Source organism: Quercus lobata, chromosome 9 (genome assembly GCF_001633185.2).
Source record: "Quercus lobata isolate SW786 chromosome 9, ValleyOak3.0 Primary Assembly, whole genome shotgun sequence".
NCBI classification, from domain to species: Eukaryota; Viridiplantae; Streptophyta; class Magnoliopsida; order Fagales; family Fagaceae; genus Quercus; species Quercus lobata.
In genome coordinates this window covers 8,065,341-8,089,832 of record NC_044912.1, presented here as the reverse complement: position 1 = coordinate 8,089,832, position 24,492 = coordinate 8,065,341, and the positions used below count along the sequence as shown (strand labels likewise).

At 37.1% G+C, this 24,492-nt stretch overlaps 1 protein-coding gene across 7 annotated transcripts in view; it reads right to left on the bottom strand.

Annotated features, from left to right (window-relative positions):
• Nucleotides 1-24,492, bottom strand: part of LOC115960747 (kinesin-like protein KIN-14C) — a 108,118-nt gene that overhangs the window by 10,318 nt on the left and 73,308 nt on the right. For 5 of the 7 annotated variants that reach the window (XM_031079730.1, XM_031079731.1, XM_031079729.1 and 2 more), the window contains 9 exons: nt 24,263-24,305; nt 24,083-24,135; nt 23,324-23,448; nt 15,733-15,807; nt 10,601-10,660; nt 10,473-10,520; nt 3,438-3,500; nt 2,979-3,069; nt 2,787-2,896 (listed from right to left, as the gene is read on the bottom strand). In XM_031079730.1, coding sequence (XP_030935590.1) covers nt 2,787-2,896; nt 2,979-3,069; nt 3,438-3,500; nt 10,473-10,520; nt 10,601-10,660; nt 15,733-15,807; nt 23,324-23,443 — 567 coding nt within the window. In that variant the 5' untranslated portion in view covers nt 23,444-23,448; nt 24,083-24,135; nt 24,263-24,305. The remainder of the gene's footprint in view (nt 1-2,786; nt 2,897-2,978; nt 3,070-3,437; nt 3,501-10,472; nt 10,521-10,600; nt 10,661-15,732; nt 15,808-23,323; nt 23,449-24,082; nt 24,136-24,262; nt 24,306-24,492) is intronic. The other 2 variants (XM_031079734.1, XM_031079728.1) reach the window with 1 other exon arrangement.

The following is a 24,492-nucleotide window of genomic DNA, read 5'->3' as shown; positions in this document are numbered from 1 at the left end:
AGTTTTAGACTTTCCAAACCAGGAACAAGGAACATGTTTCAAACCATAAATTGCTTAAATGAAGGATCTGATGGTCAAACTGAAATTGTGAATAATATTTTGGAACAGTATTTGAGAGCCTTCACAGGAGACAGGCCTCACCAGTGGGCTGAATTGCTACCCTTGGCTGAATTTTGGTTCAACACCAATTTTCACACTACCCTCAAGCTCACTCCCTTTGAGGCTTTATATGGTTACCCTCCTCAAACGCTTCAGGATTACATTCCTGGTACAACAAGGGTTGCTGCAGTGAACTCTTTCTTGAGCCATAGACAGCAGGTTCTAGCTGTTATCAAGACCAACTTAGCTGCTGCCCAAGAAAGAATGAGGGCGCAGGCTGTTAAGCACAAAACTGAGAGGTCCTTTTAGGTTGGTGACTTGGTGTACTTGAGGCTCCAATCTTACAAACAGAAGTCTTTAGCTTACAAAGGCAAATGGAAACTCTCTCCCAGACATTTTGGCCCCATTCAGGTGCTTCAAAGGGTGGGGGAGGTAGCTTATAAGCTAGCTTTACATGATGACAGAAAAATTCAGAGTCTTCCATGTCTCTTGTTTGAAACTGAAGCTGGGACAACATGTAAATCCAATTCCAACTCTTCCACCACTCATTGAAACAGGGAAATTAATTCCAGAACCTATAGCTATTCTGCAGACCAGAAAAAAGACTCTAAGGGGTAAAACTATCACTGAAGTTTTAGTGCAATGGCTAGGGACTGCTCCAGAGGATGCTACTAGGGAATCCATGCATTAGCTGAGGCTGTCCTTCCCTCACCTTGTGGGCAAGGTGCTTTAAAAGGAGAGGGGTATGTTAAGACCCTAACTGAGTGTATCTAGTAATGGAAGTTGTGAGTGCTGTACAGGATTGTTGTATAGGATTTATATTAGTGCATTCTACTGTATAAATACCATAGTTAGTTGGTTGGTTGGTAGTCAGTTAGAATAACTAACTTAGCAGCAGTGTCTTACAAGAACCTATAAGAAGGAAATGTGTGAATGTAATGGATCATAACTGAAATGATAATTCTTGTTCTTAACGCCTTTCCTTAGTTCCTATCTCAATCTTCATGAGGAGGCCACTTTCCCTCAAAGCAACCACAATCATAGACCATATCAATTCCACCATTTTCATTACGAAAAAAAAACTAAGAAGCTTAACACCCTTATCACCATTGCTCTTTGCTATTGTTATGGAGGCTCTCAGCCATATGATGGAAAAAGTAGTTGATGTTTGTCTTATTTCGGGTTTTTCTGTGGGTACTGAGGTACCTAATAATATCACGATTTCTCATCTTCTTTTTGCAGATGACATTGATATTTTTGATAAGATGATCCAAGCCAACTATGGAACTTGTAGTTTTATTTACTTGGCTTGAAGCCATATCTGGTCTGAAAGTAAATTTAGCCAAATCTAAACTATGCCAATTGGAGATGTGGGGAATTTGGAGACTCTGGCCAATATTTTGGGTTGTAAAACACCCACTTTACCATTGAAATATTTGGGTCTCCCTTTAGGTGCGAAAATGGTGGCTTGGCTGTTAGAAAAATCAGAATACTCAATGAAGCACTTTGAGGGAAATGGTTGCGGAGGTTTGGCACAGAAAGAGCAGCTTTTTGTTAGGAACCCACGGGCAGAACTCTTGAAAACTGGCTAGCAAGGAGAGGTAAATATGTGGGACACTAGGATTATAACACTTTTTTGTGTAGGGTTATAGCCTTAAAGTATGGTCCTATGGACGAGAGTTGGTGCACAAAGGCAGCCCCTGCTGCTTATGGTATTAGTCTTTGGAAATACATTCAGAAAGAGTGGGGACAATTGTTCACGGTCTATTTAATTTGAGGTGGGAGATGCGTCTACTATGAAATTCTAGACCTCTTACAATCCAGAAATGGGTTAATTCATTGGGAGTTGAATTTCAATCGTGCAATTCAAGATTGGGAATTGGAATCTCTATCTATGTTCTTATATCTACTATATTCCACTGAGGTGGAGGGGGCTACAGTAGATAAGTTTTGCTGGAAGCCTTCGATTCAGAGAAGCTTTGAGGTTCTTTCTTATTAAAGAGTGTTAGCTCCCACTACTAGTGCCAGTTTCCCTTGGAAGAGTATTTGGAAAGCACTTGTCCCAAGTAAGGTGGCCTTTTTCCCTTGGGTGCTGCTTTGGGGAATATCCTCACAGTAGAAAACTTGAGGAAGCGTAACATTTCAGTGAGCTAGTGTTGTATGTGCAAGAGGGATGAGGAAATTGTAGACCATTTATTGTTACATTGCCCTATTGCTAGTGAATTATGGGGTTTTGTTTTTGCTCTTATTGGGGTGAAGTGGGTGATGCCTAGAAAGGTTGTCGATCTTCTAGCTTGTTGGCAAGGTAGTTTTGGGCATCATTGAAGCAGTAATATCTGGAGAACCATTCCACACTGTTTAATGTGGTGCATATGGAGGGAAATAAATGGAGGAGCTCTAAAGGATGTGAGCAGTCTACTTTAGAATTAAAGGAAAATTTTTTTGAAGACCTTGCTTGAGTGGATGGTAGCTTCAGGGAAGTTTTCTTTTTCAAATTTATTTGATTTTATCGTTCATTGTAATTTTAGATCTCTAGTATAACCTTCAGCTAGTATAATTTGTGTGTACTTGTTGATTCTTTTTGAATAAATAATATTGCTCATAAAAGAAAATGTAGTAAAACATATCCTAATGCACTCTATAACTACATTAAAATTCAAGTTAACAAGTGGTAGACACAAAATTACCTTATAGCCATCAAGTGCACTTCGTAAGAATTTAGATGTTTTTCCAAAAACATCATCTAGACTAGCTTGATGAGAAAACACTTGATCAAATTTGAAATGATGGTTTTTCCCTGCAGGCATTATGTAAGCTTACATTAGTATCTTTGATAACAAATTAAAAAAAAATATATTGTAAAGTATAAAAATTCATACCTTCTACTTTCAATGCAATATGCTGGTCAGGAACATCAATTGAAGTTCCATCACCACACCGGCAAAAAAACTGCAGCTTCCCTTCTAACTCCTAAAATAAGAACGAATTTGTTACAAGTGTTAAATTACAAATTGTCCCAAAAGCTTATACTATTAAGAAATGATGAATTTAAACATTTAACCATAATTCTAACACTTCCTCTCATGTGGGCCTAAGCTCTCCCTTAATAAGTAGGGTCTGAAACCTAGAATTTTTAACATTTTAGATGAGAGGTAAAGTAATGCAAGATCTCCTAGTTTGATGCCTTACCGATTGTTCTAAAAGATTAAGTTACAGAAATGGTAAATTTAATCATTTAATCATAGTTCTAAGAAGTAAAGACTCATAATACTAGTAAACAAGGAAAGAGGAAAAAGACTCATAATACTAGTAAACAAGGAAAGAGGAAAAACAATTACCATGATAGTGTTGTGTTGCGCCAGCATAGCATCATCACAAATAATCCAGTCATCATCTAAATTCTGTAAAAAAATAAAATAAAATAAGATAAAAGGAACTTGGAGGATTAATTTGGCAAAAGTAAAACTTTTTTTTATAAGAATAATTTTATTACAATGAGACTACTTCATAAAAAAAGACAAAGTAACCAAAGAATTACAAACAAAAAAATATCTACATATGAATTGACTCTATGAAATATTTGAACACAATTACAATCCGTGAGTCCCGAAGCCAAAGACCACAAAATGAAGACAAGGAAGAACTCGAGGAAAAAAAAGATTAAATTTATGTAGCCACCCTCTATCCTTAGGCCAGCCAACCAACCCCCCATCTACCATTAGGACTAACAACCAGCCACCCTCTACAAGCCAAACAGCCAAACACCCTTTTTAACCTCTTAGGGCAGCCAGTAGCCCCCTTATTTTAACTTCTCATATCTGCCATGTATCCTCTTTAATCACAACTTTGACTTATGTAACTAATAGCTATTTTATTTCCTAGTAGTTAAAGATTATAAATAGGCTTGCTATGTAAGAGTATGATCAGTTTTTTATTTAACTTTTAACTTAGTTTCAGACCTGGATAGAAACTCTATTTCTCCAGTTATTTTCTCTGTAATTCCAGCTTTGATTCTTAATTTTAATGCAATTCTAATTCAAGTTCTCAATTATTTGATCTTGATTTCCATCATTTGGTATCAAAGCACACATCTGGTGCTCTTTTTCCCTACTAATTAGATCATTTAAGTACTAGATTTCCTTGTATTCCATTCAAGATCCTAGAATTCAGATTTAGGTTCCTTGTGCCAATCAAATCTGTATTGTTGCTCCAAATATCACAGATTTGATCACTTGTGTTGTTGCAGCTATTTACAATTTTTTTAAAAGATTGTGAAGCTTTTAATGGCCCAAAGGAGAGGAAGGAGAGGTGGAATAAGGGGGAATCATATGGATGTTGGAGAAGGAGTTGAAGCCAACTATCCTGTGGGGAGGAATGGCAGACGGAATCAGCATATAGAGAGAGGAGATGAGATTTAAGAATTAAGGAGACAAGTTGTGTCACTTACGGAGGAGCTGCAGCATATGCAGCCTCCTCTTGAGGCTACCGATAACTCTCATTCTCATTTTCAGAACCCTTTTGGAGTTCCTCCAAGGGGTTGGCCTTTCATGGAAAGAAATGAGCTAAGGCTTGGCTACATTCCAAGGTTGAAATTCCAAAATTTAAAGGGAGTCTCAAACTGGAAGACTTTGTAGATTGGCTTAACACCATTGAGAGGGTGTTTGATTATTATGAAGTTATGGATGAAAGAAAGTGAAGCTAGTCACTATTCACCTTAAAGGGAGAGCTTCCGCTTGATGGGAACAATTGCAAATTTCTCGCCAAAGAAGTGGTAAAGTCAAGATCAAGAGTTGGGAGAAGATGAAGAAAAAGCTCCATGAGCAATTTCTTCCTTTCAACTACACCCAAACACTCTACAAAGACCTATACAACCTTAAGCAAGAAGGAAGTGTAGAGGAGTATACGGAGACATTTCACCAACTTGTAGTAAGGGTAGATTTGAATGAAAGTGAAGAACAAATGGTTGCAAGGTACTTGAGTGGATTGAAGCCATCCATCCATGTAGTAACCCAAAAAGGGGGGTCTTGCATTCCATGGAATCCCACATTGCCTAGGGAAGCACATGAGAATGTGTTTATAAGGGAATGACCTCCCTTTAATGTGTAGAGGCATTTTCCCCCACCGTTGTGTGCTTTGGGGGAGAACAAAACCATGAGGAGTATGAGGCCCCAAAGCGGACAATATCTACACAGATGAGATGGGGTCGTTACAGATGGTATCAGAGCCATGCCCTAGCCGGAAGTGTGGGCCCCACACACGAGGACACGTGTGCCCGTAAGGGGGGGTGGATTGTAGTAACCTAAAAAGGGGGGTTCTTGCATTCCATAGAATCCCACATTGCCTAGGGAAGCACATAGGAATGTGTTTATAAGGGAATGACCTCCCTTTAATGTGTAGAGGCCTTTTCCCCCACCGCTGTGTGCTTTGGGGGAGAACAAAACCGTGAGGAGTATGAGGCCCCAAAGCGGACAATATCTACACAGATGAGATGGGGTCGTTACAGATGGTATCAGAGCCATGCCCTAGCCGGAAGTGTGGGCCCCACACACGAGGACGCGTGTGCCCGTAAGGGGGAGGTGGATTGTAGTAACCTAAAAAGGGGGGTCTTGCATTCCATGGAATCCCACATTGCCTAGGGAAGCACATAGGAATGTGTTTATAAGGGAATGACCTCCCTTTAATGTGTAAAAGCCTTTTCTCCCACCGCTGTGTGCTTTGGGGGAGAACAAAACCGTGAGAGGTATGAGACCCCAAAGCGGACAATATCTACAAAGATGAGATGGGGTCGTTACAATCCAAGATGTCCTTAGCCTTCAATCATTGTGGAACATGTCGGAATCCTACAACTGGGCTTTAATGGTGGAGAAGCAACAAACTGGCCTGCTTTAAGGTCTCGACAATGGGGTTCCAGGTCTGGTCAGGGGATTTCTAACCAATATAAGATTGGGAATTCAAGTACAAATGGGAGAGGAGAAACCTCTGGGGTTGTTCAGCAACCAGCAGGTCCTAAATCTGCTATTACAGCCCCAAACAGTCACTGTTAGTGGGGGTAGACAGCAACAAATGGGTACTTTCAAATGCTTCAAGTGCAAAGAGCTGGGGCATCGATCTTCGGATTGTAGGAAGAAGGCTCTTATGTTGGAAGAAGTAAAAGAGCTTGAACATGAAGATGGAGAACCCATTTTTGATCAACCTTCAAATGAGGTTGGTGGTGATTTTGAAGAAGAAGAGGGCTTGACACTTGTGATGAGGAAGACTCTTCTTACTCCTAAATTCAATTCCAAAGAAGATTGGATGAGAACCAATATTTTTTATACAACTTGCAACATTGGAGGAAGAGTTTGTAGTATGATCATTGATGGGGGAAGTTGTGAAAATGTGGTCTCTCAAGAGGTGGTTGATAAGTTGAAGCTTGCCACTCAAGATCACCCACATCCCTACAAACTCTCTTGGTTCAAGAAGGGTAATGAGGTAAGTAACTACGCGTTGCTTGGTGCCATTTTCTATCCAGAAGAAATATTTTGATGGAGTTTGGTGTGACGTGGTACCAATGGTGTGTGCCATATCCTTCTTGGAAGACCTTAGCAATATGATCTCCAAACGATACATGATGGGAAGAAGAACACCTATGCCTTAAGCAAAGACAACCAACAATTTACTTTTCTGCCAATGAAGGAAAAGACGACTTCTACATCCTCTACAACCTCTTTATTTGCTTCTAAAAGCTTCATTCAAGAAAGTCAAGATAGTGGCTACATTTTGGCATTAATTCCAGTCAACACAGTGGCTGGAACTGATGTTCCGAGTGCTGTCACTGAGTTATTACAGCAATATGGTGATGTTTTTCCCCATGAGTCACCTCCCGATTTGCCTCCTATGCGGCACATTCAACATGCCATTGACTTGGTACTGGGTGCACCCCTTCCAAACAAGGCAGCATATCATATGGCTCCAAAGAAGAAGGCAGAGTTGCAAAAACAAGTTCAAGAGCTTCTTGATAGAGGCTGCATTCGGGCTAGTATTAGCCCTTGTGCGGTACCTGCTCTCTTAACTCCTAAGAAGGATGGCTCTTGGAGGATGTGTGAATAGTAGAGCTATCAACAAAATCACAATCAAGTATCATTTTCCAATTCCAAGATTGGATGACATGCTAGATTGCTTGGCTGGTTCAAAGGTGTTTTCTAAGATTGATTTGCTAAGTGGGTATCATCAAATTAGGATTCGCCCAGGAGATGAATGGATGACGGCCTTCAAGACACATCATGGATTATTTGAATGGCTTGTTATGCCATTTGGTTTGACAAATGCACCTAGCACTTTCATGAGGGCGATGACACAAATGTTGCAACCATTATTAGGGGTTTGTGTTGTGGTGTATTTTGATGATATTTTGGCGTATAGCCGCTGTTTGGAGGATCACTTGGTGCATTTACAGCTCGTGCTAAACATTTTGAGGAGAGAAGTTTTTTGATAACATGAAAAAGTGTAGCTTTAGGATGGATCAAGTGGTGTTCTTGAGGTATGTTGCATCCTCCAAAGGAGTGTTCATCAATGAAAACAAGGTTAAGGCAATTGTTGATTGGCCTACACCTTCTAGCATGCATGAGGAGTTTCCATGGTCTTGCTACCTTCTAGCAATTTCAGCACCATTGCAGCACCTCTCACCAATTGTCCCAAGAAAACTTCCAACTTTTGAAGAGGAAGTTAACCGAAGCTCCTATCTTTGCCTTGCCCAATTTTGACAAGATATTTGAGCTTAATTGTGATGCAGTAGGAGTGGGAATTGGTTGTTTCCTTAGCCAAGAAGGGCAGCCCATAGCATTCTTTAGTGAGAAGTTGAATGAAGCAAAACTTAGGTATTCTACCTATGACAAGGAATTCTATGCTATTATTCAAGCCATCAAGCATTGGAGTTACTATTTGGCCTACAAGGAGTTTATTCTACACACCGATCATGAGGCTTTGAAATATCTTAATAGCCAATCTAATGTGAACAAGAGGCATGCTAAGTGGGTAAGCTTTTTGCAGCAATTCACTTTCTCATTGAAACATCAGTTAGGAATTCTCAACAAAGTGCTGATGGGTTGAGTAGGAGGACTAATATCTTGGTGGAAATGCAAGCTAAGGTCGCTCGTTTTGAATTTTTAAAGGAGAATTACCAAGATGATCCACAGTTTGGTGATCTATACCAACAATTGCAACAGGGACAACAACCTGCCAAGTCTGACTTTTGGTTGAAGGATGGATTTCTTTTCAATGGGCTTAAATTATGTGTGCCTAAATGTTCTCTAAGGGAGTTAATGATTTTTGAACAACATAATTTGAGGCATTTTGGCAAATCAAAGACCCTAGAATTCCTTAAACAATACTCCTTTTGACAGGGAATGACTAAAGATGTTGAGTGGCATGTTCAAAGGTGCCAAGCTTGTCAAAAAGGAAAGGGTACAACCACTAATGCAAGTCTGTATTTACCCCTTCCAGTGCCTAATAAACCATGGGAATATATTAGTATGGATTTTGTTCTTGGCCTTCCACCTACACAACGAAAGAATGATTCAATCATGGTGGTAGTGGTAGTGGATCGTTTCTCCAAGATGGCTCACTTCATCCCATGCAAGAAGACTTCAGATGCTTCCAATGTGGCTGTTTTATTTTTCAAGGAAGTCTACAAGCTTCATGGTGTACCCCTATCTATTGTTTCCGACAAGGATGCTAAATTTCCTGCTCATTTTTGGCAAACTCTATGGCACAAGATAGGAATTGAATTGAGCTTTAGCACTTCTTTCCACTCTCAAATGGATGGTCAAACCGAAGTTGTCAACCGGAGTCTTGGGAATCTCTTAAGATGCTTGATTGGAGAAAATCCAAGGGATTGGGAAAGTATCCTTCCCTTGGCTGAATTTTCTTACAACTCTTCTCTTAATCGGACTATTAACACATCTCCTTTTGAAGTTGTGTATGGGAATAAACCTTAGCATATTAGATTTGGCACCCTTGCCACCTTGCCACTTTCTAAGAAGGAGAATGTAAGAGCAACAGAAATGAAAGATTTCATGCAATCTATCCAAGCACAAGTCAAGGAGAGAATTGAACAATCCAATGCAAACTACAAGGCTACTGCTGATATTCACTGAAGGAGACTAATTTTCAAGGAAGGGAACCTTGTATGAGTGATTTTGACTAAAGAAAGGTGTCCTCACGGCTCCTATTCCAAGTTGGGAGCAAGGAAAGTAGGTCCATGCAAAGTATTGACTAAAATCAATAACAATGCCTACACGGTCCAACTATTGAAGCCTTATTTTCCAGCTGAAACTTGAGGGCAAGTTTCCTTTATGGAGTGGAGTATGATGTAGCCACCCTCTATCCTTAGGCCAGCCAACCAACCCCCCTATACCATTAGGACTGACAACCAGCCACCCTCTACAAGCCAAACAGCCAGCCACCTTTTCTGACCTCTTAGGACAGCTAGCAGCCCCCTTATTTTGACTTCTCATATCTGCCATGTATCCTCTTTAATTACGGGTTTGACATATGTAACTATTAGCTACTTTATTTCCAAATAGTTAAAGATTATAAATAGGCTTGCTTTGTAAGAGTACAATCAGTTTTTGATGTAACTTTTAACTTAGTTTCAAACCTGGACAGAAACTCTATTTCTCCAGTTATTTTCTCCGTAATTTCAGCTTTGATTCTTAATTTTAATGCAATTCTAATTCAAGTTCTCAATTATTTGATCTTGATTTCTATCATAAATATACTAAGATTCAAGAATTGTGCTCTAGTTTTGATGTCGGGCCCTCTTAGCACCTTTGATAGGTCATTTTAGTTATTAGTATTGAGTCTTTTAGAAATCTAGAATGGGCTGTCCTTGGCCGTACCAAAGGCCCATGAGTCTTATTTTATGCTTACATATTATTAAGTCTTTTATTTAATTATTATTAGTATTCCTATTTATTCTAGGAATAGGTTATTTAGAGTCTAAGTCCTACTAGGAAAAGGATAACTATAGCCTCTATATAAAAGCTCTTTTGTAGTCATGTTCTTTCAGAATATAGCAATTGATTAATAAAATTCAACAGCTTATTTTAAACTTTGTTTGTGTGATGCTAGTGTTTTATTTATGTTATTTTTTGTTTATCCCCTATTTCAGCTCCAAGCAACCGTCAACATTCATTCTTTTCTAACCTAAACTCTTAAACATCAATCTTTATTCAAGAATTCATCAAGAAACCTAGTATAGTGCTTAACTTCTTAACGGTCCAATAGCAACCACTCATAAGAGAACTAATGTATGACCAAAATGACAATTAACCAAAATTTTAGGGTGTAAAAATGAACTTTAGCATACAGAGTAATTGAGCCATCAGCATTACCTTCACTTCTTTGTAGTATGCAATGATCTCCAGCTCGATCTTCTCTATCTGCATTGTGAGTGAAAATAAACTTAGTGCACACACACTATATACATATTGTTTATTCCCTAAAGAACCATCAATATTACCTCAATTGTTAAAACATCGAGTTGCTCTTTTGCAAACTCTAGTTCCAACTTCAAAGTCTCCTGCCCACATATTTTTGAGATGGAAATCAAAATCAAATAATTGAGAACTTGAACTAGAATTGCCGTAGAATTAAGAATCAAAACTTGAATTACAAAGAAAAGTTAGAGAAACATAGTTTTTGCTCAGGTCTAAAACTAAGTTACATAAATTTTTCTTTTCTTTTTTTTGATAGATAATAGATATTTTCATTAATAAAAAAGTACATCATGAACAGACTGTACTTGAAACAAATACAAATAAAAAATCACAAAGAAACAGAAACAGATTGCAGGAAATCAAATACAGAAATACATTGCGTAAAACTCCAAATACGAGACCACCCAAACAATGTCCCAACTAGCAAAGACTTCAAAAGATCAACAGATTGCTCAACATTGTTAAAAGTGCAGGTATTTCATTCCCTCCAAATTAGCCACATCAAACAGGCTAGCACCATAAGTTACATAAAAAATAAATAAAAAATAATTCTACTCTTACATAACAAGCCTATTTATAATCTTTAACTACTAGGAAACAGTTACATCTAGGGAGACTATCACAACATAAGTCAAAGCTAAAATTAATGAGAATATATGGCAAATCTGAGAAGTCAAAATAAGGGACTGCCTGGTTGCCTAGTACTGTTAAAAGCATGTTAAAAGCATGCTTTAAGCATGCTTAAGCGCAAAGCCCTTGGAGCTTTTCCCCTCTAAAGCGACGTGCCCTCACAAAAGTGCTAAGTGCGCCTTAGGCACGCTTTTTTGAGCTTTTTGTAATTATTTTTTCTTTTTAAATTCTGATTTGATTTTTAGCCATTAGATCTAAATATGTTTGATATAAGCCATTGATTTATTATATAAAAACTAATAGTGTGGTGTGCTACCATACACCTAAGCCTATCTCTTTAGATATTTTAGAACTTTTGACCACAACCACACAAACAAACACTAAAGTCAAACACTCCCAACCCCACTACACTCTCGGTATCAAGCTCAAAGGCATCTCTCTCTCTCTCTCTCTCTCTCTTATATTCTTCCTTTTTAAAGCTTTCTTTTTTACTCTTTTCAAACCTTTCTTCTTCTCTCCCTCTCTTTTTTTCCCCCTCATTCTGAAACCCACAACATAGTCACACAGCTCCTCTTTCTTCTTCTGTTTTTTTTTCTTTTCTTAAATCAGTTCCATTTTCCCCTCTCTCTTTTTTCCCCTCATTTTGAAACCCACGACCTAGTCACACAGCTCCTCTGTTTCTTTTTTTTCTTTTTTTCTTTTTTCTTTTCTTAAACCTGTTCCCATTTTTTTCCCCTCATTATGAAACCAAAAACTCCTATCTTTCTTAGTTGGGTCATTCATGAAAAAAAATAAACATGTATGAATGCATGAAATTATTTATATGTAGTAATTGTTTAGTAACTTTAGTTACTTTAATAGATGTCTAATAGATGTCAACATAGCACTTACTCATTGAATTTTTCTTAAATTTATTAAGTGATTAAATTATTAACTAATGTTAGTAATTAGTAATAGGGCATTAATGCATTATGGCTACTGGAGATTCAAATTCAAGAAAAAATATTGCATGGAAGTATGTGAATCTAGATCAAAACAATAAAAATGATTTAACTTGCAATTTCTGTGGAAAAGTTGCAAAAAGGAGGGGCTTATAGACTTAAGTAACACTTGGTTGGCGGTTAAAGAGCTATCGTTGTTTGTCAAAAGTGCCCTGAACATGTGAAGGAAGAAGTTAAACAATATATGCTAAGAAAAAAAAAACAAAAAAAGAGCAAGTAAATTTGATGGCTGAATTTGATGATGTGGCTTTTGATGAAGAAGAGGAAGATGAGGTTGTTGAAGTTGATGCTCATGGCAAACAAGTGAAAAATGTAGGTGGCAATGGCACTAGTAAAAAGAAACCAAGGCATGTAAGTCCTATGGATGCATTTGTCGCTCCTCCTAAAACAACTCAAATGGGAAAGAGCGGAAAGGGAGTCCAAACAACAATTAAAGATGCTTACAAGAAAGAGTTAAGAGAAAAGGCTTGCGTTGATATAGCAAGATGGACGTATGAAGCAGCAATTCCATTCAATGTTGTTAATTATGAGAGTTTCAAAGCTGCAGTTCAATCTATCGGACGATATGGAATTGGTATGAAGCCACCAAGTTACCATGAAGTGAGAGTTCCTTTATTGAAAAAGGAAGTGGCCCACACCAATGATATAATGAAGAGCCATATAAAATAATGGGCAAGAACTAGATGTTCCATTATGTCTGATGGAAGGCAAGACAAAAGTTAAAGATCTTTGATAAATTTTTTGGTGAATTGCTCTAAGAGAAGCATGTTTATCGAATCTATTGATGCGCCTTCATATATGAAGACCGAAGAAAGGATGTTTCAACTACTTGATAGCATGGTGGAGAAAATTGGAAAAGATAAAGTTGGATAAGTTATAACTAATAATGACTCAAGTTATGTGATGGCAAGTAAGAAGTTATTTATTAAACTATGTATTTTAATCTCATGAAATTAGAAAATAGTATTCATATTATATTTTTCTTTTCATCTTAATTGTTACTAATTGTCATACTTATATTTTTACATTATTAGGACGATTATTGGAGGCAAAACGACCTCATTTGTATTGGACCCCATGTGTTGCCCATTGTTTGGATTTGATATTGGAAGTCATTGCAAAGCTTCCTACAATCATGAGTACAATAAAAAAGGGCAATTGAGCTTACTGGGTATATATATAATCGTACAAGTCTCATAAACATGATGAGACACTATACAGGGCAAGGGATCTTGCTTAGGCCGGCTAAAACTCGATTTGCTGCTTCCTTTCTCACATTATCAAGTATACATAAGCAAAAGGAAAACTTGAGAAAGATGTTTACTTTAGAAGATCAGACCCATAGCTAGTGGGTAAAGGAGCTAACAGGAAAAAGGGTGGCTCAAACAATTCTAATGACTACATTTTGGAACACAGTTGTTTACAGCAGTGTCAAGTCCTCTTGTTCATGTGCTTAGATTGGCTAATGGGGAGAAAAAAAATTGTCATGGGGCACATTCATAAGGCCATGGATCGAGCTAAAGAAGCAATTGAAAAATCTTTTAATATTAGGGAAGAAAGATACAAAGAAATCTTTGAAATAATGGATCGAAGGTGAGAATGTCAACTCCATCGGCCTTTGCATGCAGCTAGCTATTTCTTGAATCCAAAATATTTTTACGATAATCGCTCTAAAATTGAGCAAGATGAAAAGGTGATGACCGGCCTATACAAAATGCATACAAATGTTCATGTGCTTAGATTGGCTAATGGGGAGAAAAAAAATTGTCATGGGGCACATTCATAAGGCCATGGATCGAGCTAAAGAAGCAATTGAAAAATCTTTTAATATTAGGGAAGAAAGATACAAAGAAATCTTTGAAATAATGGATCGAAGGTGAGAATGTCAACTCCATCGGCCTTTGCATGCAGCTGGCTATTTCTTGAATCCAAAATATTTTTACGATAATCGCTCTAAAATTGAGCAAGATGAAAAGGTGATGACTAGTCTATACAAATGCATACAAATGTTGGTTCTAAACATTAATCAACAAGATAAGATTATTGAAGAGTTGACATCATATAAAAGAGAAGAGGGCCTCTTTGGGTTGGAAATGGCTATTAGGTTGAGAAAGAAAAAAGCACCAGGTATTTGCTTTGTTAGCTTTTGTTAGTTGTTACTTATTAGTTTGCCCATTTTATTAAATGGAAAAATTATTTCGTTTTTATAAAGTTTGAGTTAAGGGTTAAGAGTTAAGACCATTTTTTATTTTCCTTAACAGCTGATTGGTAGTCTAATTAGGGAGCTTAAACTCCAAGTTTACAGCAATTTGCTGTAAAAGCTCTTAGCCTAGCTTATAGTTCATCAAGGTGCGAGCGGAACTGGTTTGAACAGTGAGAGACTAAAAAGTTAGGGACTTAATTGTGAAATTTATTTCATGATTTAATAATTATCATGATATCATCATCTATGCATATTAATATATGGCTATATGGATTATGTAGGTACATAGAATGAAAAGAAATAGGTTACACAATCCCGAATGAATGATTTGGTATATATTAAGTACAACAGAGCCTTGAAGCGGAGATATAATTGCGTAACACAATTGATTCAATCTTTTTGAAAGATATAGATGATAGCAATGAGTGGTTGACTAGAAGAATAGAAGAAGATGAACTAGATGAATTTTCTGAAGATGATCTTGCGTTTGATGATGATATTTTGACATGGGGTAGTATTGCTAGAGCTTCTGGAGTTGAAGAAGAAAGATTCAACTTGAGATCAAGAATGAGGCCACCAAGGCAAGCAACAGGTTCGAGTTCTAGTTCACAACATGCTCCTCATGATGGAGATGAAGATGATGAGGAAAATATGAGGGCTACAAATCTTGTGATGACAATGATGATGGTCCCTTACTTAATGAGGATGATGATTATGTGTATTAGGATTGCATTGCATATTTGCATTGATTTATTTTGTTAGGCAAAGATAACATTACTTAACATTTTAGTACTTTTAGCCTTTGCCTTTTTGGTTCTATACTTCTATTTTGATTCAACCATGTTTTGTAATCATGGCCATCAAATATCATGGTTGCATATGTTTTGTAATGCACAATAGAATTTTATAAATGTTATATAAATTATATAAAAATTTTTATTGTAATTTATATGATTAATTGATCACTTGATTGTTGTATTGATCATTAATATTTTTTTAAATTTTATTTTAAAAAAAAATAAAATGAGCACTTCACATCAATCAGGCATGCGCTTGCGCTTTGCACCTAGGCTCCAAGAGGCCTTTGCACTTAAGTGCACTCAGCACTTTTAACAACACTGTGCCTGCCCTAAAAGGTCAAAAATGTTGGCGGGTTGTTTTGGCTTAAGAGTAGAGGGTGGCTGGGCGACAATCCTCCTAAGAGTAGAGGGGGTTGGTTGGCTGGCCTAAGGTAGAGGGTGACTACATCATTTTGTGTGTAAAAAACGTATAATTAACTTAGTGTAGAACACACATTTTTTTCCAAACCCATCAGCATTACCTTTAATTCCAGTAATTCCATCTGTTTCTGCAGCTTGTCTTGCAATAGGGCAGTCTCCACGAACACCTCTTCTTCCTGCAAACACACATAAATATATATATATATATATCAATTTTTTCATTTTTAATTTATAAACTATCAACTTTACAAACAAATAAATGTAGTACCAAGCGCACAAAGCTTTACACACATGCTTAAGGCAAAAAAGGGGATACCAACCATCCAAAACATCAATCACAAAAAAAGAAATTTCATACCAAAATGTAAAACAAACTACTTTCTTGAAATGAAAGACAAATAGTGAAGGATGAAAAATGGTGAAAAGGAAAGATGTTTTAGAAAGCAAAGTTGCTTAGAGAAAAGAAATAATGAACTAACTTTTCAAGAGACACACTCTTGGAATAATAACTCATAAGCAAATTTCTTGGATTCAAATTCAACTAGTTAAAATAAGGGCAGCCTTGCTTATTTAAAGTTACATAAGCAAACCGTTGAGTTAGTTACAAGGACCCACCATGTGGCTGCCATGTGATTGGCCAAAGCCTAACTAACTTCTCTAACTAACTAATAGACTATTCCACTTATCACCGACAATCTATCAGCTAAATAACTTTTTGTTACAAGTGACAGAGGCTATTAAAAGTAAAAGGAAACTAATTATTATACAACATAAGCTGATAACAGATAAATTTAAAATGAACTACATCAAATAGGCCCAATAAAATTCTGATGCATTGACCCTTTATGTCTTATAGTTATGCTTCCAAAGTCCTCACAAATTTGGGCTATGGCCCACAATCTTTGGTTAGCACCAATTTAAAAGACTGAGCCTATGTGCTACCATTGGGCTTAAAAACAGCAGGACCCACCTCACTAACATTAGAAAAATCATGCCCCACCTCCCCCCCAATCTGAGCCTTCTCATTCCCAGGCTTGCCTCCACAAGAATCACATAAATCACTGCTGAATATTGAAAATCCAAGATTTTCCCCTTTCCCTTATTTCCTATCCCACTAGTGCACAACCGTGGTTCCTCCTCTGCTACCGTCTTTCCAAATCCTCTCCATCCACTCCCCTTCTTCCCTTCTGGTATTACTATGAAGCCCTTACATCTGCCTTTGGCTAATTCAGAAATCAACAAAAAGATTGGACCCCAATTGGAGGACAAAAACATTGTCCCCCTCTCTTACCGTACTCATGAATAGACCAATAGATTGCTTTGATATCAATTCCTCAACGTAAAACAAAATTCTCTTAGCACTCTCCTCTCCCATACAAACTGAACATAAAGTACGCTGACCTCTTTCATAGTGATGCAGGGATTTCAAGGGGGCTGCTGTTTAGGCCTAGAATTGATTAAGGGAAACGAGAGTTGCTTAGAACAGTGAACAAGGCATGACAAAACCTTCTTAAGAGAAATTCATCTCTTGAAAATAGCACTAGGCTAATCTATGCAATTGCATTCAAAAAACTAATCACAAAGTAACTACAATGTGGTACTTATACTATTTGTTTGGCATTGGAGCCTTCTAGATGCTTGACAAGTGTCTAAATCCTATTGGCTATTGCTTAAGCAATCATCTAACTTAGGGCTGTCCATCCCCAACCGTGACCCCACGAACCCGTCCGACCCAAAGCCACCCGAACCAAAATCGGACCAACCCGAGGATAGAGGCGATCGGCTGTGGGTTGCTGAGTTCCACAATCGAAGTCGGCGGGTCGGGTGGAGGGTCTCCTTCTCCAAAAACCAAGCCACCCAATCCGACCGCCTTAGTCCTTGAAACAGGGTAGATCTACCCAGATCCAACGAAACACACAATGGTTTTCGCTTAGGTCCTTTGAAGATCTTGTGACTTTTGGTAAAGATCTAGTGGTTTTTGCTTAGATCGGTAGTGGGTTTTGCTCAAATACGACTCAGATCTGGCGAAAATCTAATGGGTTTTGCTCAAATCCGACAAAAATCCTATGGGTTTTACTCAAATCCGACAAAGATCCGATGGGTTTTGCTTAACTCCAGCGAAGATCCGGTGTTTTTTTGCTCAGATCCAAAGGGTTTTGCACAAATTCGGTGAAGATCTGGTGTTTTTTGCTTAGGAACCTCCGACAGCACTTCATTGGCTTTGACCGACCCAACCGCCAACCAACTAAGTCCGATCTGACTTGACCTGTTGGTTTTTGTGGTCTTTGCGGTCGACAGTGGGTTTTCTTGCCGAAAACCTGATGTCATTGGGTTGGTTCCAAGTTGGGCACAAACCCAACCTGGACCGACCCGTGGACACCTCTAATCTAACTAAGAGCATCTCCAACAACTTCTCTAAATTTTTATACTGTTTAGAAAGTGAACAATGACATTTACCTTTTACCTACCAACTTTTTGAAATACACTTTTCAATAGATTTTCTATCATTTCTCCATTTCATTTAAATATTATTTCTTCATTCTTTCTTTATTATTTCTTTAATCTTTTTTTTATTCTTTTTTAATCTTTCTTTATTCATTCCCAACAACTATATTTTTCAAATTCCTACAGCTATATTTTTAAATTTAGCGACGGTAACATTTTCAAAATTTCCAACAATTATATAAGCTTTTTTTTAAGGGTCATATTTTTCAAATGGTAATATTTCTCAATAGTCATATGTTTCAAAAAGACTTGATAATTTCAAGATTTACATAGATTTGATAAATTTCAAATTACATAGAATTTTTAAAGTACTTGTACAAGACACATAAATGAAGAGAAATTTCAAATTAAAATGAAGAGAATTTTTAAAGTACTTGAGTCTAAAATTATTATAAGCTCATTCAAATTCAACAAAATCATATTTTTGCTTATAAAAGTGATTGATCATTCAAAAAAGAAGATTATTATATATCATTTATTCATGTCTACAAATGCATACAACTGTACATGCCACTATACACAAAATAATCTAGTTAGAATCATAGTTAAAGAAATAAAAAGAACATTAAAATGTCAAAATTCATTAGCAATGAGAGAAACATAGAACCTGCTTAAATGAACATATTAAACATACATTAAGCCAATTAAGAATCAGTAAAAGAAGGGGGTAAGGAAGGAAAGAAAATCTCAGAAACCAATCTCAGCAACACTAGCAGTCATTTAACACAGTTCAGAAAAAACTAAAAAGCTTATAACAAATTACGAAAGCCACAATTAGCAGTATTCATGAAGATCGCATGGTCTCTCATCTGTTGGCTAAAGCAATATTGTTTCAGCTTAATCATAAAATTTAGAATTGACACACAATTATAAAGAACATTATGTATTAAATTAACCCCACTCCTGTCAACAATTGGCAAATAAGTGATGATACCAACAGGGGCTAGTCATGGGAAGCATATATGAATCTCATCAGTACTACATTAAAGAATAAAAACATCAATACAAAAGAAGTTTGGCCCTATCTAACTATGCAACAAAAATGACTTGGATAAGGCACAGAGAGGGAATAAGGCCTCAATTGATGAGCACCAGTGCTTGAAATGGCTTGATTCAAAGGAACCAAGCTCTGTCACACCCTGCTATTGGAGGATTCCTAACACATTGTAGTTGATATTCAAATGCTTATTTGCTAGCAAGATTCACCAATTAAGTTCTCTTTTTTTTTGATAAGTAAGAAGAGAATATTATTGATAAAAGAATAGCAAGAGAAACACAGAGTTTACGGAAGTGAACAAAGGAAAAGAAGAAACAAAAAGACAGAAGCATCCCCTAATCTATTCTAATAGATGAAAGAAAATCCAAAAGGGTAGAACCATCCGAATAACCCCAACATCGAGACCAATCAAAGGGGGTCCACTGGCAAAACTCTAATAACTGAACCACAGTTTTTCCCTCATCCTCAAAAGACTGTCTATTCTATGCAATCCAAATAGTCCACATTAAACAACTTGGAACCAAATCCCAAAACGAGTTGATGGAGTAAAATTTTCACCAGTTAAGTTCTCTATTCTCTATCTGAACTCAAACAAAATAACCAATTACCATCACTCCAATATGTCAACATAAAGCTAATTTGTAACAACCATATATTAAATAAAAAATCAAAAAAATTCACATTATAATTTCACATAGATTTTGATACGACGTCTAAAGGGGGGGAAAATCAATTCAGCCTTTAAAACCCATAAAAAATCAACCATATATTAAAACCCATAAAGGGGGGGAAAATCAATTCAGCCTTTGTATAGCTGAACTCGCATTTTTAAGACAACTTCCGAATTATGTACAGGGGAAAAAAATGGAAAGAAAAAAACTTATCAATGTCTTGGACATGAAAAATAAACTAAACCCTGTTCCAAACACCCCAAATCCTCTCTAAATAACACTATTTTTTCATAAATGAAGACTACAAAAATCGTTGAGAATAAGAAAGAAAGAGAATTACTGTTAATATTAGGTATCAATAAAAAGAAAAATGAGTGAAGTAGGAAACCCAGAATTCATTTTTGGTATCAGGTATCAAATCTTGTATACAAATTCATTTTTCTATTAATGATCATGGGATTGAACGACAAAACAATCTATTCAATCATTGTTTTCAACAATTTGATAGAAAGATAAAGAACCCAGAAACCCAAAACCTAAACCTAAACCTAAACCCAAACCCAGATAGTAGTGAGGAAAAATAGCTAATCATTCAAAACCACCAAATCTTCAACTCATAGAATAAACCAATAAATTCAAACACTATGAAAAACCCATAAAATAAAAAACTTGGGTACCAATTTTTGTGGTTGAGTTGATGTTCTCAATCTCTATTCTTCCTCAAAGGTGGTTGAACAAACTCCAACCGATGATTTAGGGTTTTGTGAGAGAGAGCTATGTTGATTTTGTGAGAGAAGGGCTGCTTCCATTTGTTCTCTGATGAGAAGCGAGAGAGAGCAATGAAACAAAGGAAAGAGAAAGGGAAGAGAAGAGAGAGAGAGAGCAAAGAAACAGAAAAAAGAGAAAAGGAAGAGAGAGAAAGAAATAATATTTTACTCCAACAAGTATTTTTTTAATAGAGGAAAAGGCTTTGGAGTTGCTACCGTGCTCTCCAGGTCAAGAGAGCTATTGTAGCAACTCAAAAAAAAATAGAGATAGAGAGGTTGTTGGAGTTTGATTTTTCTGTTTTTGCTCTCCAAATAAGGCTTAGAGAGCCTATTGGAGATGCTCTAACTAGCTATTCACAAGAGGATTAGGGATGCAACAACTTGAAATGCATTAGGACTCTCCCTCTTAAGAAGCACTTGACCTCAAGTGCTCTTGATTGCCACAAGATTTGTATGAATTTCTAGCCTTCTAGGATGATGCAGTTGCATTGTGTAATGAGTTTTCTACTCTTGGCAGCACACCAAAGGCTGCTGCTTGTGCACAGCGAAGTTCCAAACAACTAAACCAACCTTCATCTTGACCATTGGCTTGGGGTTTACTTTCCTCTTCTTTGGTTTCAAATAGTAGGGGTGCACCATCTTGTACATAATGTGTGCGCTACACCTTCTTCCACGAATGGTTTTCCTATCATGTTGACGTGGCCTTTCACTTGCAAGTATGAGATGACAAACATTCATGGCCTTCTTATCATAAAGAACACAATCTTGAAAACAATTGATTGATAAGAACCTCAAGAACCCTCCTGAAACTCTAACTTCACCTCCTTCTTGCTCTATATTAGCATCTACTTCTTCCACAAATGAATCATACACAGGTTCTAGAATGCATTCCTTCACTTTATTGTTTTCAATCGGCAATATGCTATCACTGACTTCCTCTTCTTCTTCTTCTTCTTCTTCTTCTTCTTCATATTGATCATACATGGGTGCATTCATTAGCATATCTTCCTTGGGTGCTTGCAAGGTATTATCAAGGATCAAAGTTATACCTTCTTCTTTAATCCCTTCAGCCATCAAGGAGTTTCCTTCCAACTGCATGGCTGACTTCCACTGGTTAGGGGCTTCATAGACTTGTCCTCCACAATTGTAACACTTGAAAATTCCATTGCTTGTGCCATGCTTGCATGCAATGGCTGCCTTTGATAGACCAGGTACTGCATTAACAGAAAAACACTGCTGCATTTCCCTTGTCCTTCTTGGTCTGCCAATAATCATTCTTGGTTGGCCAAGATTGCTGCCAAGGACTTGCACTTGCTGGTACTTGGTTTCTTGAGGCTTCAGATTGCAATGACTTCCTATGCAAATTTTGGAAGATAGTTTGCATGTAGTTGAAAGGCAGGAATTGCTTTTGTAATTGTCTCTTCATTTTGAACCATTCTTGCACCTTCCCTTTTCCCATTCTCACTCTTTGGACCTGCAATTGCCTCCACCAAACAAATGCCCTGCCCTTTAGTTTATTTGCTACCAATTTCACCTTCTTGTAGTTTGGTACCTCATGGAAATCAAGGAATCTTTCCACTTGGTTAAGCCAGTCCATGAATTCTTCATGATTAAAGCTACCATAGAACTCAGATAACTCAATCTTGAAGTTGGATTCCCACTTTTGCTCATGATCCCTTGGTTGCAGAACAGGAGTTTGCCTTCCATGTCTTATCCTTGGGTTGTAGGCAAAAGGATCCTCATAGCTTTCTTCATTTGATGCCTCACTTCCATGATAATCATGGTTGTTTGGCTGCTGTATTTCGTCTCTTCAAACCTGCTCAGTCAAGGCATGGATTTGCCTCCTCAACGCTTCCACTTCATATTCTAAGGCAAAGTGCTGCTCCAAAACTTCTGGATCATTGGCTGCATGAGTCTCCAAGGCTGCCTCTTGAACCACTACTTTCATCCCTTTGTCCTTCCTTTCCTTCTCAAACACCATCTTTCACTACTGCAGATTCTGCCAGCACAATTGAAGGCTTCTATTTTGATAAAGGTAAGGTATTAAGGCTGGGAATGAAATCAACATAGGATCTTGACAGGTTCTTGATGACAGAAAATGAGAAACAATACAAGAACCTAAATCCTAAGGATCTCAAGCTCTGATACAAATTTGATGCAGGGATTCTAAGGGGGCTGCTGTTTAGGCTTAGAATTGATTAAGGGAAATGAGAGTTGCTTAGAACAGTGAACAAGGTGTGACAAAACCTTCTTAAGAGAAATCCATCCCTTGAAAATAGCACTAGGCTAATCTATGTAATTGCATTCAAAAAACTAAACACAAAGTAACTACAATGTGGTACTTATACTATTTGTTTGGCATTGGAGCCTTCTAGATGCTTGACAAGTGTCTAAATCCTATTGGCTATCGCTTAAGCAATCATCTAACTAACTAACTAGCTATTCACAAGATGATTAGGACGCAACAACTTGAACTGCCCTGCATCACATAGATACGTAACAAATAGAATGACCCCCCTTCCTTAATTGCATACTCAAAAGTTTTGGATTCAATGAAAACAAACATGGAACCTCCCATAACGATTAAAAGAAAAGACACAAAAAAACACAAGCACAATGAAAAAAAAAACTAATATGAAACGACCAAATCTATGGCTTATTGGATGTAGCTAGGCCTCATATGTGGCTTATTCAGCAAATATATTATGTGTTATTTATTATTATCTTAATACTTATTATATATAAATAATACCTGTTTCCCCTCCCTCCTGCTTATCCTCTCATCCCTTTCCTTCTTTTGTTTTGCAGCCATCTCCTTTTTTCTCTTTTCTTCTTCTGCTTGTGTGCGCGAGATATGCCCAGCTCTCAACATTTCTTCTACATTAGCAAGAACCAAGTAAAAACAATGTCAAATTGAACAAAAGTAAAAACTAAAAACAACGTCACAAATAATTTTTCATAACCAGCCTGCCACACACAAAAACATATTCCAACTCATACTTATACAAATTATACTCAATTACTAATTACTAATTACTAAATAAGAGAAAATACATTTTATGCTTATGTAATCTGGAAAACTGCATCTAGGAACATGACTCGAAGGAGCACAACTAAGACTAACATGATGCACTTACCTAAGGTCTGATCTATTCTAATCTACATGACACCACACTCTCTTAGTCAAATCTTCCCAAGCCATGGCCCCAAAGAACTATACTATTTTGCAGAAGCAAGTCTGTTTCAATTCAAACTGCATGTGTCCAACTAAAATCAACCAAAAGGACAACAACGACTAATATGCAATGTAACACTGATCATCCACAAGTACATAAATAAATAAATAAGTATATGAAAACATTGAAAAGAGACATTTTGCTAGTATAAACTCATATACCCAACCCAAGTACAAAGGTAATTCCAACTAAAACCACATGCCATATAATCATATATCAAATACTTAAGAAAACAAGTGCATTTCCCACAGAGTGATCAAGGAAAAGAAAGCTACCTTATCTTCAGCAAGTAGTGGAAGATGGAGAAGAATCTCAAGTGGCTCAATGCCTTTGTAGTTGAAACCCCCATTAAAAAGCAAAAACAAACAAGAACCATGTCAATATAAAGTAGGGGTGTGCGCAGTTCAGTCGGTACGTGAAAAAATTAAGCACATCATGCTGACAATAACACTAACCTTGATGTATAAACACAAAACAAATATCACACCCTTGATTAACCTACATTTACCAACATAAACAACTTCTCAATGAGTGATATTGTTCTTATTTGGATTTAAAAGCAAGCCATGTTCATAAAGTAGGTCAATTAGAAACATGAAGCAAATACCAAATTCCTCATACAAGCATAGTTGACAACCAAATATATAAGTATATAACGTAAACCCCCAAATCATATTGGCAATTA